The 14,532-nt window shown below is 41.8% G+C and overlaps 1 protein-coding gene across 10 annotated transcripts in view; it reads left to right on the top strand.

Annotated features, from left to right (window-relative positions):
• ZNF521 (zinc finger protein 521) overlaps nucleotides 1–14,532 on the top strand; it is a 285,724-nt gene that overhangs the window by 233,375 nt on the left and 37,817 nt on the right. For 7 of the 10 annotated variants that reach the window (XM_081014396.1, XM_081014397.1, XM_081014399.1 and 4 more), the window contains 2 exons: nucleotides 4,324–4,389; nucleotides 14,114–14,245. In XM_081014396.1, the coding sequence (XP_080870522.1) occupies nucleotides 4,324–4,389; nucleotides 14,114–14,245 (198 nt within the window). The remainder of the gene's footprint in view (nucleotides 1–4,323; nucleotides 4,390–14,113; nucleotides 14,246–14,532) is intronic. The other 3 variants (XM_081014403.1, XM_081014402.1, XM_081014404.1) reach the window with 1 other exon arrangement.

Here is a 14,532-nt window from a genome sequence, read left to right on the forward strand (position 1 = left end):
TTCATGCCCTTTAGGAAATGATTTCTCTTAAGCAGCAGATTGTTTCACATTCTGCTGTGAATGTGAAAGGAAGAGATAGTACAAGCCTGTTGCACTTGGCTCTGTAAACGGGATCTCTTATTTCTGGCTGATGGTTTCAGACCGTTTAGTGACTTAGCTACCCATGGGTAAGCATGGGGGAACACGCAGGGAGTTAGTATTCTCATACTGATTTGAGTTCATATATAACGTTAAACCAAACAATGCCTTAGCAGGCAGGTGGGTTCCCAGAAAGGAGATTGTGGACACTTTGCTGCTTCTCCAGGCCTGCGGCTGTGAGCTGAGCCACTGTCTGTTTTAGCATGTCGTCCAGACCCAGGTTTGTGGTTTGTTACCGCCAGACAAACCACAAATTGGAAACCAAGAACAAACCTTGAGTACAGCTTCTTGTCTGCCTAGAAGAAACCAAAACACAAGCCTGGATTCAGACGACACACTAAGCCAAATTTTATCTTAATTCACAGCTGTAGGATCTGAGGAGAAGCAAAGTGGTCATGAACTCCTCTCCAGGAGCATTTTCACAGTAAGCCATGGTTTGGCTTAACATTGTGTGTGAACTGAGCCAATGTATCTTCACTTTTGCCTTTTCAGTCTTTGAATGAAACCCCCCGAGTATTTTGAAATATGTGGTGCAATTTGGGCACAACTGCAGTGGTGGTAGCAGCAACAGCAGGAGTTGCAATAATAGTAGTTGTCATTGCCACACCAATTGCACATGGCGGTTTCTCAGCCTTGAATTTACCACTTGTAAGGCCTACAGGGATGCGGGTGGCGCTGTGGTCTAAACTACAGAGGCTAGGACTTGCCGATCAGAAGGTTGGTGGTTCGAATCCCCACGACGGGGTGAGCTCCCGTTGTTTGGTCACAGCTCCTGCCCACCTAGCAGTTCGAAAGTGCAAGTAGATAAATAGGTACTGCTCTGGCGGGAAGGTAAACGGCATTTCCGTGCACTGCTCTGGTTCGCAAGAAATGGCTTAGTCATGCTGACCACATGACGCCTAGAGGGAGATGAGCTCTCAACCCCAGAGTCGTCCGCAACTGGACCTAACAGTCAGAGGTACCTTTACCTTTACCTAGGGCCTAGAGTAGAATTTGCCCATTTCACATTGAAACTCTGTCTTTGCCCAATGTTGCATCTGGAGACTTTTTCTCATGAATAGAACCATTTACCCCCCCAAATGCAAATGAATGGCACCCCCCAAGATTTCTAGGATGATGATCAAATCTGAGTTTGGGTGAAATAGGAGCTGGGGGGAGGGGAGGAAGAAAGAAGAAAATGGAAAATCTCAGTTTGATCCAGGTTCAAGTTTTATTGGATGAATATTCAAAAGCATTCATCTCTAGACAGAACCCTGGCAATTCACTGCAGCTCCAATGGCAATAATAAATAAATGCATTTTTTACAGCCAAATGGTTCAAGCAGCCAACAAAGTTAACACTATATAATTAATAACAATAAGCAATTAAAGAGAACAGCAGGTTACAGTGATAAAGCACCGAAATATATTAACGTAAAAAAGAAATACTGAATACTTATGTGAAAAGGGAGTGCATTAGGTCAACTTATAACTCTTTTTCTTCTGGATAAAGGGCACACACACACACACACACACACACACACACACACCACTGCTGCTGTTAAACCTTCATTTATTCCAGTGGGACTTGTGTGGGAATCTTGTGCAAGCTGCACAGGAAGAAAGCTGTACAGGAAGAAAGTAGACTCACTGGTAGATTGCACCCAAAATCTGAATGAAAGGGATGAGATGGTGTGTAACTAATAAAAGATTATGAATACCACCATTCCCAAAACAATGCACTATGCTGAATGCTGGGGGAATGAAAAAGTTGCATAAGAAGGCAGGGGCTTAACAGCAACAGAGCTAATGTGTCAGTACAGTAAAGCCAAGCCTGTTTACTCAGGTACTAATTGAGATCTTACCTAATTGAGATCTTACCTGCTTGCATTTGAATGTGTGAGGCCTTTCATCTTTTTGAGCCCAGTGAATTTTATTTTCTGCTTTTTTTGTTGTTGACATGATAAAGAAGACATAGAAAATGGAAAAAAATAACATATGCCATTCCCATACTAATCCACCCTCCACCCACCATGGTTTCGTTTGCTTCCCTATTATCCTTAGGGAATAGTTTTTCTATTCTGTCTAGGGAATAATATCCTAGGATAGAGGGAACAGTTTCCCTAGCATTTAAGGAGTTATCAAGCATCATTTAACGTATAGGGTTGGTCAGTTCCGTATTAATTTAAAATATATGTCCATGCTACCTACTGTATCAACATCTTACAGACAACTTTTATTGCTATGCATTCAGCAGGTGACTCACAAATCTATTCATTTAAGTTTATGCACCTACCTTCACCAAGCAAGACATCTGGTTAGGAGGGAAGCAAGGCACCTCTGGGAGAATCCTCATCTCAGGCTTTCTCCAATTTAGGCCCTTTACTTAGCATCACATTTTTATGGTCCTTTGTATTGCACTAAATATTAGGTGTGTGCACCAACCCCAAAATATGTGGTTCAGACCTCAGGGAACAGCCCACCTTGGTCTGAAGGGCTTTGGTAGCTGCTTAGTTCGGCTCTGGGTCTGAGGCCAAGTTCACTTCCAAAAAATCGAGCCTTTGTTTCTTCCCATTCACTTTGTGGGAAGTAAAACTGCTAAAACTCCCCCTCCCCCCACTTTTCATCAGAAATTGTTAAAATTTGCAGACCAAGTAGTCCCTTCAGAGTGGGTTATACCTTCCAAATTACAGGCAAGTAACTCCAGGTGTTCTTTTTTATTTTTGGTGCTAGGTGCCTTTTTAATTTATTTATTTTTTTAAGGAAATGTATATAACTTTTTTAAATTTTGGCAGAAATGTGTAGGCATCGGGGGGAGGCATTAAGGTGAGGGGATAAAGCCATTTCAGAAGGACAGCTGCAGAGATTTCCCCACAAGTGTAGCTTTTACAGAGTTTGGGGGGAGGTGTAGAATCTCTCCTGCAGTGTTTTGTGAGCAATTGGTCTGAAAATAGCATGAGGCATGAGAGAGGTGCCCCTGGGTAAGAAACCTGTCAAACTGCAGACCAGTTGGCTAGGCATCTTTTAAAAGTTGATTGGGCTGGGTGGGCTCAATTGAAAGGGATTCACTTTCTTCCCCCAAAGCCCTAGGATTGGAGATTCTGGGTTATATAAATCCCTTATGATTCTAAGCTTGACCTATCAGCTGCAACAGAGCTCTCTCTCTTCCCACCCTGGTATTTACACACTCTTTCTTGCTCTCACATGCACACACACAGAAAACCACTGGATGTAGATGGCAGTAGGCAAGAACCTGGTCACATGTTTCCTGGAGTGGTGTGCTTGTTACTTCCTCTAGGGTTGTTTGCAGGCTAGTCTGCTAATAGCTACATGTTTCTGTGACCAGCTCTTGTTATTTAAGCCCAACCATGGGGGGTGGGAGTAGATTGCACACATCATAATTAGCAGTCTGCTGTGGGACAGGGTCCAAATGTTGTAAGAAAGACTCACATGACTAGGTTGGGGCATTTAAATGGTACAGCAGTTACTTAGGTGCCAGTTACAGAAAAGGGGTTCCATTGAGGCTAAGGTAACCTGGATAGAGCAGATTGCATGGTTGCCTTCCCCTTTGGTGACATACTTCATGGATCAGTAATAACAGCCAAGGGACCTGCCCTAACCAAGTGAGTGGAAGAGGGACTTGTTACCCAGAGCAACATGGGAGCAGCCACAGAGGTGGCAACCACATCACTCCTGGTAACACGAAAAAGAGGACCCAACAGTATCTAGTGGCATTCTTCATGCTGCCTGAAAACGTTAATGAATACCAAAAAAATACAGCAAAAGAAAAGGGCAATGTATCAAAACGGCTTTGTGTCAAGCCTTTGCATATCAGCATGACCAACAAATGTGCTTATTTATAATATTTAGAAAAACAAATAATGCTTCAGAGGTAGCCGGCAGTTCTCTGTAGTCTGGTCTGGCCATTCCCTCCACCCCCTTGGTTTCTTCTGTAGGCAGCTCTTGAGACACTTGCTCTACATCCTGAGCAAAAATTAGTTGATGAAAGAGTTGTCAGTAATGCTCCATTCGTATGACTGATCCACTGTACTGTGGAATTCATATTGACTGACTGCTTGTCTCACTGTTAAAAGATTGTTTTCCCTGTAGATGTGACTTTAGAACAGGTAGCATTTAGTTTATGCTGCATGAAGTGTCCATGAAGTATCCTCTTTCAATTTTACCAATTTTTGTTTTTTTTGTGTAGAACTCGATGGTAGATATACCAGTACTTCCACCAGTTCCAGAAGTCCCAGACGGGTGGGAAATACTAGTAGGTATTTAACATCAATGACAGAGAAAGCTATCTCTTGAAATATCACCAACGCTTAAAAAATAATAATACACTTGACACAGCAATACTGATTAAGAGAATCAGTGCTTTAAAATAGGCCAAAAACCTTTTGATTTCAACTAAAGTACATTTTCCATAATGTTAATGTGACTCTTATTCATCATACTTCTCCCCTCCCTCAGAAACACATAGCTTTAACCATCAATTTTACTATAATTTTATGTGATTTACTGCTGAAAGGCAGGGTAAGGAACTTATTTCAGAGACAGAAATGTCATACAAGCACACAATTAGAACCTAGAACTTGAGGGGATGTCCACAAAAGCTTAAAACATTTCATGACTTGCTCCCCAAGGAACTTAGAAATTGTAGTAGCTCTTGGAGCGAGGTGAGTAATCTCTTACAGAGAATTCTGAACATCCTCATAGAACTACAGTATCCAAGGTGCCTGGGGAAGAATTGGTATAATAGCTGCTTGCAATATAGACACACACCTAATTTAACTACATTGTAATTCTGAGTACTATATGAGCCCTGATTCCACACTGACTATGGCATGGTTCAGACTTTATGATGTGGTTGCCATTCACCAGGCAAAGTTCTCAGTTCACAGTAATATTGCTTGAAACTCAGCATCACATGGGTCTCCTGGAATTCAGTGTACTTCCCACACCAGTATCTCTCCTTGTTTGGGATGTGACACAGGTGGCCCCCAGGGAACAGCTGATGTACATGGACACCAACAAAGGGAAAGCATTGATAGTGGGCTTATGCGTTTACTTAGAAATACTCAACTTTCTTTAGTGAGAACAGGATAAGACATTTGGCATGGGTGCATGTGGAGCTTACACACACACACAAAGACAAACACACACTAGGGTATGACATAGAAGACAGGTGTATTTTAATAGCTTCATTTTTGTTATGTTTTAGAACCTACTTGGCAAAAGAAAAATCTTGGGTATTTTCCTTCCTCAGAATCGTTAGCAGAACTTTTTTTTTATTATACTTAATTTTCATTCAGTCAAATGTTTTGAATATAAGTGAACCAATAATCATGGCAAGCTCGGAACATGTACCCAATAACACAAAGAAATCTAAGCTCTTTGGGAATAATGTTTAAAGATTTCAGATCCATATAGACATATGGATCTTTGAATTCCCAGGCACTTATTACCTATCCCACCTGTCTCTGGCTTACTGAGCCCAAATGGGGTTTCCTCAACCCACCTGTTCCCCAGGTTGGGTTGGCTTAGCTAGAAACATGGAAGAGACCAAAGTTCATGTCCTCCATTCTTCTACCCAAAGATAGAACTATCTCCCATACATCACCTTCAGACAGTTCTAGCCCCTGGCTTCCAGTCAGCTGCTGCACTATAATAACATGCAGCTTAATCCCATGGGAATCCTGTCCTGCCCTTTCCCACTGCTTCTGGCACCCCTGTTTATTTCTTCTCTATAACATTAGGTCCTCCATCCCTTCCTTTTGTAATTTATTGGCTCCAAAAGCTGCAAAAATACATGCACTGTATTAACAACCCTGTAGAGGGAAAGTCCATTCCATCTGCTGCGGAAGCAGAGCTACTGCCTCTAACAAATTGTTGCTCTAGGCATTTGTCTAGGGTCATCTACTATAACTTCAGTCTTGCTAGAACTGAGAGCTAGGAACTGGCACTTTATTCCACTTAAGTTACCAATATTTGGTGTGAGTGGGAGAGCGGGAGACATACTGCTTCAGTTAGTTCAAAGTCTAAATTCAGACCAATAATTTCTGTTGCACTTCTTTTAAAGAAATAAAGAAAGGGAAATACAGAGATCATTTTTAGAGTATTCCATATAACATAGGGCACAATGGCAACAGCGTAATGTAACTTTGTGATGCATACCCAATTTCCCTCTTACGATACAGTCTATTTCTGACTACCAGATGCTAGAAGCTAACAATAGAGAAAGCTATCATGATGATTCCCTGCTTGTGATCTTCCCTGTGGCATCTTTTGTCTGCAGTTAAGAGGACAGAATGCTTGACTAGAATTACCATTAGTGTGCCCCAGCATGGCATTTCTTGGGAAGAGGCCACAGCTCAGTGGTAGAGCTCACGCTTTGCATGCAGAAGGTCCCTGGTTCGGTCCCTGGCATCTCAAGTTTAAAAAAAGGAACTTGAGTAACAGGGTTGGGAAAGATCTCTGCCAGTTAATATGGATTGCACCGGGCTACGTGGCTAATTGTGTAACTAATGAAATACAGCTTTATGTGTCTTTGTGTTTTCACTGCCCACTTGTAATCAAATCAAATGTATAGAAAATGCATGTCATACGCGGTCTTCAGGCTGTGGGGGGTAAATCACATTTGAATGTTCTTCCTATGTTTTTATAAAAAGCCTTTCTGCACACAGAAACATAGCAGGTTAGCTTTCCATATGCAAGGATTTGTTTGTTTGTTTGTTTGTTTGTTTGTTTGTTGACACGTAGGAGTATTCATACATGCACTCCCTGACCATTCCAAGGTGGTGCAGCCTGCAGAATGTTTTATATCCTTCTCCCTGATGTGCTAGTTTTCTTCATGCAAGGAGTTTCTCACAGGGGAGATTTAGATATGTCCTGCCACCTGCAGGATCAAGTGGTATGATCCAAGAAGGACCATGTGTTGTTGTTTTTAAAATTCAGTATGTTGTAATACTTTTCTGAAGCCTAAGTATAAGATAAGTGTTGGTTTTTTTAAAAAAAATCGACCAGCTTGCTCCATGTCCAAAAATAAAGAATTGATAATTATTTAAACTTTAGTCTATATTTTTGCAGTAGCAGATTCTTCCAGGACTGTAAACATTTCCCTCCAGCAAATCCCAGCTGTATATTTGATTTTAGTATCTCCATTTCCTTGCTGCTATATGCCTGAATTGTGGGGTTTGGGGTGATAATTCTTGAGAAATTGTAAATGACAGAAGGCCCATTACAATCAGGGAGGAATGATGAGCATATGCTGGAAGTCTTCAGGCAATGTTAATTTCTGTATTAAGTCTTTAAATGTGTGCTCTTTGCCTAGGTGAAACGGGTGGGGGTGGGAAATAAGTGTTGGTTTGATACAGCTGTGAACACTTTGGAGAGCCAGAAAACTGCAGGCCATTTGATTCCCAAGTTAAAGAGAGGAAACAGAGTTTGACCAACAGGTATTAAGAGGGCCTTATCCTATAGACGTATTCATCTGACTTGGTGAACAGAGGAGAGACTATATAGGGACCTTTCAGTATGAATTGCCACAACATGCTCCAACTACATTTTATCCGTTGCCTGGTATTCCCATTGGTCTCACCCAGCGACTCCAGTGCAGTGTCCCATCAGCACATAGTGGACAGGGAAGACAGCTTTGTTGCAGGGTGCATGTAGCAGGTATGTTACTATTCACGCTCTTCTTTAAAAAGCCAAGATACGCGGCTAGACACAGGGCCAGATCAAGTCCCGATAGCAGAAGCTTGTGCAAGGATTTCTGCTGGCCCAAGTGGGATTTCCCCTCCTCCCCTTTGCCCCATGCCCCCCAGTCGCTTTTGGGGTGTCAGGAGACACACACACACACACACACACACACACACACACCCCGCCGCCGCCCAACAGTACTCAAGGGAAAGAGAGGGGATATCATTCTATCTGGCAAGCTGAAATGCTTGCACTAATGAAATAATTGCCATAGCAGTATGTTGCAATCCTTGGGAGGCAATAGAACATTAAAAACCAACAACAGTAAGTGGTTTGCAAAATTGTAGAACAGAAGGGGCGTGTCTCTACTACTATGATGCATGTCTCTGTGAACTTAGGGTTGTAATTCTAGACACTTACCTAGGTAAAGCCCATTAAACTCAAAGGTCCTTACTTCTGACTCTGATAGGTAGTTGCTGGATGAGCAATCTGGAGTTGGGATAGCACAGTAGCAGACTGCTGTTTTAGGATTAATATTGTATAAGAACGGTCTTATTTGGTTTAATTTAAACTATATTTTACATTTCCTTGCAGCTGATTTTTTAAAAAAATCTATGTTTGACTGTTCTTAATTGCATAAAAAAAATTAAAATACAGTATATGCATGCGTGAGAAAGTTTTGTCAAATGTCGCTAATAATATTTCAGGAATGTCCAGTAGGTGCTTCCTGATGTTCTAGCACCCACTTTACACATGAAAAGCAAGGCATGTATTAACAAGACATTTTTCCAGAACCAAAACATGGTACTTTGAGAGTGCACAAAATCTATCATCCATGCAGTGGCTCTCAACCTGTGGGTCCCCAGATGTTGTTGGACTACAACTCCCATCATCCCTGAGCTCTGGCCTTGTTAGCTAGGGGTGATGAGAGTTGCAGTTCAACATCATCTGGGGACCCACAGGTTGAGAAAGGCTCCTCCAAGGTATGGAACAAACGTAAGCAAAATAGAACAGAAGTCCAACTGTAAAACCCGCTTTATTTGTTATACAGCCTGCCTCTTCCATGCAACAGCCTCCACAGCGTGTTACACACATGAAGTGCACCACGCAATTTAATGGGCAGCAGAGCTGTGGCTGTTGTCCTAACCCGAGCAACATGTGGTTTCCCTCTGTTCATCTGTTAGATGTGGACATCTGAGAAATGGAAGCCTGGCCACATAGAGGTCTATGCATGTAAGCTTCCCCTGGAGCTGGAGCCATGTGTGATCAGGGTTCCAGCTCTCGGGAAACACTACAATACACAGAGGTCTGCACCGCTATTCTTTAGCGCAGCAACCATTATCACAGAATAACTAGGTGCCATGAGTGGGGGAAGCCATGTGTCATCAAGGCCCATTGCCTTTTCCATGGTATGTACCCCTTTGTGTCATGAAGGGAGCTCATGACATTCTTGGGAACTTCACCATACTAGGTTTCTCCCCCCCCCCCCTGCTTTCATTGTGGCAGAAGCACACTGGACTGAAGACTAAGCCTGCTTACCTTAATATGTATCAGATCAGAGGCTCAGCAAATGGTCTGGGAGCACCAGACTAATGCTCAGCAGGTGTAGATCTGATAGGTAATATGGACAGGAGGCAACTGGGTATTCTATGCTTTTAATTGTTGCTGTTATCAGTTATCTTTTTTGAATTGGAAAGCTACAGATCCAAAACTCATTTCTTTTCTATGAACCAGAAAGCTTAATTGTATTATAGTCCTTCTTCTTCCTCTTTCTCCCCCTCCCCTTCCAAAGAACCAGTTCATGTTTTTCCTCTCTGGGGAAACTTCCATGCATTCATCTCCAACTACAGCCCCACATGGATGTAGCCCTTGTGAATGGCTTCCTCGTGCAGCACTCTTTTCCATCACCACACATGAGAAAGGGCCTAAAAATAAGTATTCTGGCAACAGTGCACATGGGGAACCCATAATTAGTGTCCTCAGCTTAGATCTCTTGCTTGAGATGACTGCTCAGAAGTCACTTTGTTTCTGACTGGGGGAAAATGGTTGTGTGAATCAGCACTACAGCAGCTCCTGGGTACCTAATTTGCAAGCTGTATTTTTATCTTAATCCATGCAAGCAGTTGCCTAGAAATTCCATAGAATTGCTTATTCCTCACCTATAACTCTTAATAAAAAATAGGACCGTGCCAACCTATTAAATCCTTAATAGAATATTCTAATGGTTATTAAATCAATTGACTCTGAATCTCACTTTAATAAATGAGTCAGACAGTATTTTCCAATTACTGTCATCCACCACCTTTCTAAAGAGCAGATTATTCTGATTGAATTTTTTTAAGCTGTTCAGCACTTTTAAGATCCCCTCCCTAATACATTTGCTGAAAGAATGTAGCTTTGAAGTGGATATAGGAGAGAGGAAGAATGACCTCTTGAAGGGATGTTCTGGCACTCCACTTCACTTCATATTTATCCCAGGTGTAAACTGCCAGGGTAGCTTTTCACTGTCTGTTTGTTTAGTTGTGACTTTCAGTATTTTCTAAATTTTTAAGATTTTCTGTGGCTAGAGAGGGCGTGTGGGTGAGGGTGCAAAACAGCTTTCCTTCCAGTCATCATTCGACTTCTTCTAATCTTGTATTTACAAGGAGCAACAGGAACTGAAATGTTACGGTGGACGAACTGTAGAAGTGTATGCAGCTGACCTTTCCAAAGTCAATTGTTTTAAAAAGGTGTCTGAAAACCAAGGTATTTTCAGAAGGTATTTTCAGAAGGGTTGCAGTCATCCTGGGCCAGATAGTCACTTGGTGTTTCCTCCACTGGGTCAGTCACAGTTCATTGCTGTTGCTGCCCATAGCACTTTTACTTTCCTAAAATGTAGTGCGGATCAAAGTGGAAAATGAGGGGAATACAGTGGTACCTCTGGATGTGAACGGGATCCGTTCCGGAGCCCCATTTGCATCCTGATGTAAACGCAACCTGCACGTGCGCTGGTCGCGATTCACCGCTTCTGCGCATGTGTGTGACCTTATTTTGAGCGTCTGCGTGAGCGGCAAAACCCAGAAGTAACGCTTTCCGTTACTTCCAGGTCGCCGTGGAGCGCAACCCGAAAATGCTCAGCCCAAAGCATATTTAACCCGAGGTATGACTGTATGTGAGTTAACAGCTTTACAGAAATATTGCATATGGTCCAAGAAACTAGGTGCATTTTACTTTACTTACTGTAGATCACACATACCTCAGTTGGTAGGGTATGAGACCCTTAATCTCAGGGTAGTGGTGGTGGTGGTGGTTATTTGAACCTCACACTGGGCAAAGTTTCTTGCATTGCAGGGGATTGGGTAGATGACCCTTGTGGTCCCTTCCAACTCAACAGTTCTATGATTCTATACACAAAGAAAAAAGTAAACCTGCCTAAGCTAATAATTAAGGCAGTGTAAAGGCAGATATCTTCACTAGTAGTATTCCCTCTAATTACAAAAGTGAAAACTTTTATTAGTCAACAAAACGAGTGGTGGGACCTCGATCATCCCCCATAGGAATACTTTGTGAAATACCCCTTGCTTTCTGTTGCTTTGTAGTGCCTGACATTGCTGATTTGCATTTGGCTAGCATTTCAGAGGTTGGCATTGCTTATCTTCACCTTGACGGATGAAAGATCCAGAGCTGAGCTCCTTTCTTTCCTCTTGCTTTAAGTGTGCATATCAACACAAATATTCATGGGGAAAAATTCCCTCCTAAGATTACTCAGTGCATAATATGGCTATTATGGGGATTTCCACCTTCCTCTGAAGCAGCTGTTACTGACCACTGTCATAGGCCAGATACTAGATGCTCGGCCTAATCTTCTATTACACTATTAATTTCACAATTTTAAGATATTAAAAATCAGGATTGATGTGAGGACTAGGCATTTACTCTGTCTTCTTAACAATATCTGCATTCAACCCTACTGTGATATATGTGATAAAATGTGGACTTGGTGAACATACGTCTTACATTTTAGAAAAACATTGAATTTTATTTGGAAATAAAGTTTAAATTCAGGAAACAAAAAAAGGAAGGATACGTAATACAACAAGATAATTAAGGAAAGAAAGAAACTCACTGATTACACTTCTTAATATATTGCATTTCTGCCATGTATTAACCTGAATCAGTTTATGAATACATATATGCTTACCTAATGGTCCATCTAACTGTCCTAGATCATGAGCTGGAAGAAGAACGAGCTACTTCGGACTTCTTCCCTGGCTATGTAATGACATCAAAGTATCCGCTGTCATAAACATGGAGGAAGTGACAAATGCTTCCTCTCACATTGGTACAGTTGAGCTTTAGCAAGCCGTAAGCACATCTAGAATCTCAAGACTACACAGCTTAGAGCAAGAGTGGCCAAGACAGATGTTGTGGCCATTCACACCTGTCTCAGCCAGCATGGCCACTGGGCACCATGTTAACTGTACTTGGCCTAAAGGCTGTGCAATTGCTGGTGTTGTTTTTGACTGGCCTGAGCATTTGCCATGAGAACAGGGGTTGGTAACTAGTGGAAATGCTGTTACCTATCACTAGTAGCATTGTTTCCCAACCACTGGGTCAGGCAGCACCTAGATCCCTTGCTAGAGTTCAGGAAGCCAGTGTAGCAGTTTTTTAATTGTGCATGTGTACACTAAGATTAAATTAGAGTTCAGGTAACTGTGAACCAAAGCATCAGAAATATAAATCAATTTACTTTTCCCTGTTTTAGATGGATATAATCTGGTAGAATAGCCAACCGATGGCCATTTAGGCTGCAAGTTATATATTATCTGTTCATTTGGTTGTTAGCCTCTTCAGTTTTCATTCATTTCTATATCAGTCATAGCTACCAGTCATATTAAGCAAACTATGCTTAGGAAGATGTGCTTTAAAAAATCCTTTCCCTCTAATCTTGCTTGAATGTTGTACCAGGGACAATTGTGTGTGTGTGTGTGTGTGTGTGTGTGTGTGTTTATTAATCGGATAGTGATTTTACCTGCAAGATCAAACTATTTGTATAACACACTAGTGACATACAGAAGGACCTTTCCTGAGATCTGCTGAGGGAATTGAACCCTGTACAACAGAGCTGGAAGTTGCATCTTACCTAGCAACTGTTTCTAAGTAGGACAACCTATCACTGTTCCCATGGCAGAATGAAAGGAGCTTGCAACACTGTTGGGAAGAAAGACTAATGGTAGGCCTAAGATGGAAGGGAGGGGGGAGGGCACCAAGGGCCTGCAGCGCAGAGCAGGGAGGGTTTTAGGATCAATTTGGTGGTGCTAGGATTGCCTGTAGCTGAACAAATAAAAGACCATTGAGGCTAGTAGGATAGTTATTAATAATAAAGTGTATCGTGGGTGAGCGGGGGGGGGGAGAGACTAGTTCAAGCATTAAAGATACTGGGTAATTAGTTGTCATAGGAAAAGATTTCAGATGCCATACAAATTTAGAGACAACTCCCCCACCCTCTTGATGTGATACCAAAAATTAACATAACAGCTCACAGAATTGAAATAAAAATAAAAATCCTGAATTTTCTTATCCACCCCCCCCCCCCAAAAATCATCAGTATATGCAAATTCTTAGCTACTAAAGATCAACCCAAATAGCAAGGATTTGCACAGCATTTTTGGTTGTCATATAGAGAAAAGGCTCGAGTGGAAGGATACATATGAAAGTTCAAGATAGAAAGGGAAGTCTAGGATGGGGATTTTTTGTGAGTATACTTGCTGGCTGCTCTATTGAGAATTTGCATATTACAGTACATAATAATATACTCTGCAGTCAATCTGTTTAACTAAAAGGTGTTTGACCTCTCTCTCTCTCACTCTCACTCTCCTCCCCCCATTACTTGGAAAAGCCAGTGCTAATTTTTGGGGTGCACCTTAACTGATATGGGTTAATGGCAACAAGGGGCCTGACAGTATATCTGCCTACCCTTATTTTGGCATAGCCAATGGGATAGAATGATGCCATATCTAGTCAAGGCCATTGAGTTGTACCTATCGTATTTAACTGACTTAAAATCGGGTGTACCAGCATTTATGTTAGCAGGTATCAAGTGCTATTGCATGTGTGCACCATACTTCTAATTGGTGAATAAATATTTGGGGAGGTGTAGCGGTTGCTGATTGGAACAAGATGAAAAGCTGCTTAGTACATGAAGTATATCATTCATGATCCTGCATAAAATCTAATCCTGGAATTCTTTAGCAAGAGATTGGGTTTCAAGCATCGCAAGGGACAATAAACTTTTCTCATATTTTTCCCACTAGATGAAGGACTAAACCACGAGTGCAAGCTCTGCAACCAGACATTTGATTCTCCTGCCAAACTACAGTGCCATCTGATAGAACACAGCTTTGAAGGAATGGGAGGGACCTTCAAATGTCCAGTCTGCTTTACAGGTGAGTATTCAGGAACTGTTCATTTTATTCATGCACATTCTCAAATGATGCCATTTATGCCAGACATTGACTTCAGGTCAGCTTGCATCCAAGTATTAGATTTGTGCTCCTTAGTGGTATTGATTAGGAATTATTTTAAAAGTCAAGTGTGCAGAAAGATTGGACCTCCATCTACCTGAATTGCTTTTACAAGCACACCTCTCGCACAATACGTTTTTATCGTATCAATAGGGTAGGTTCCAGAGACCCAATGTGCTGAGCAGAAGGTTCCAATTTCTGCCTGTTTC

Source organism: Podarcis pityusensis (genome assembly GCF_964106645.2).
Source record: "Podarcis pityusensis genome assembly, chromosome: 7".
NCBI lineage: Eukaryota > Metazoa > Chordata > Lepidosauria > Squamata > Lacertidae > Podarcis > Podarcis pityusensis.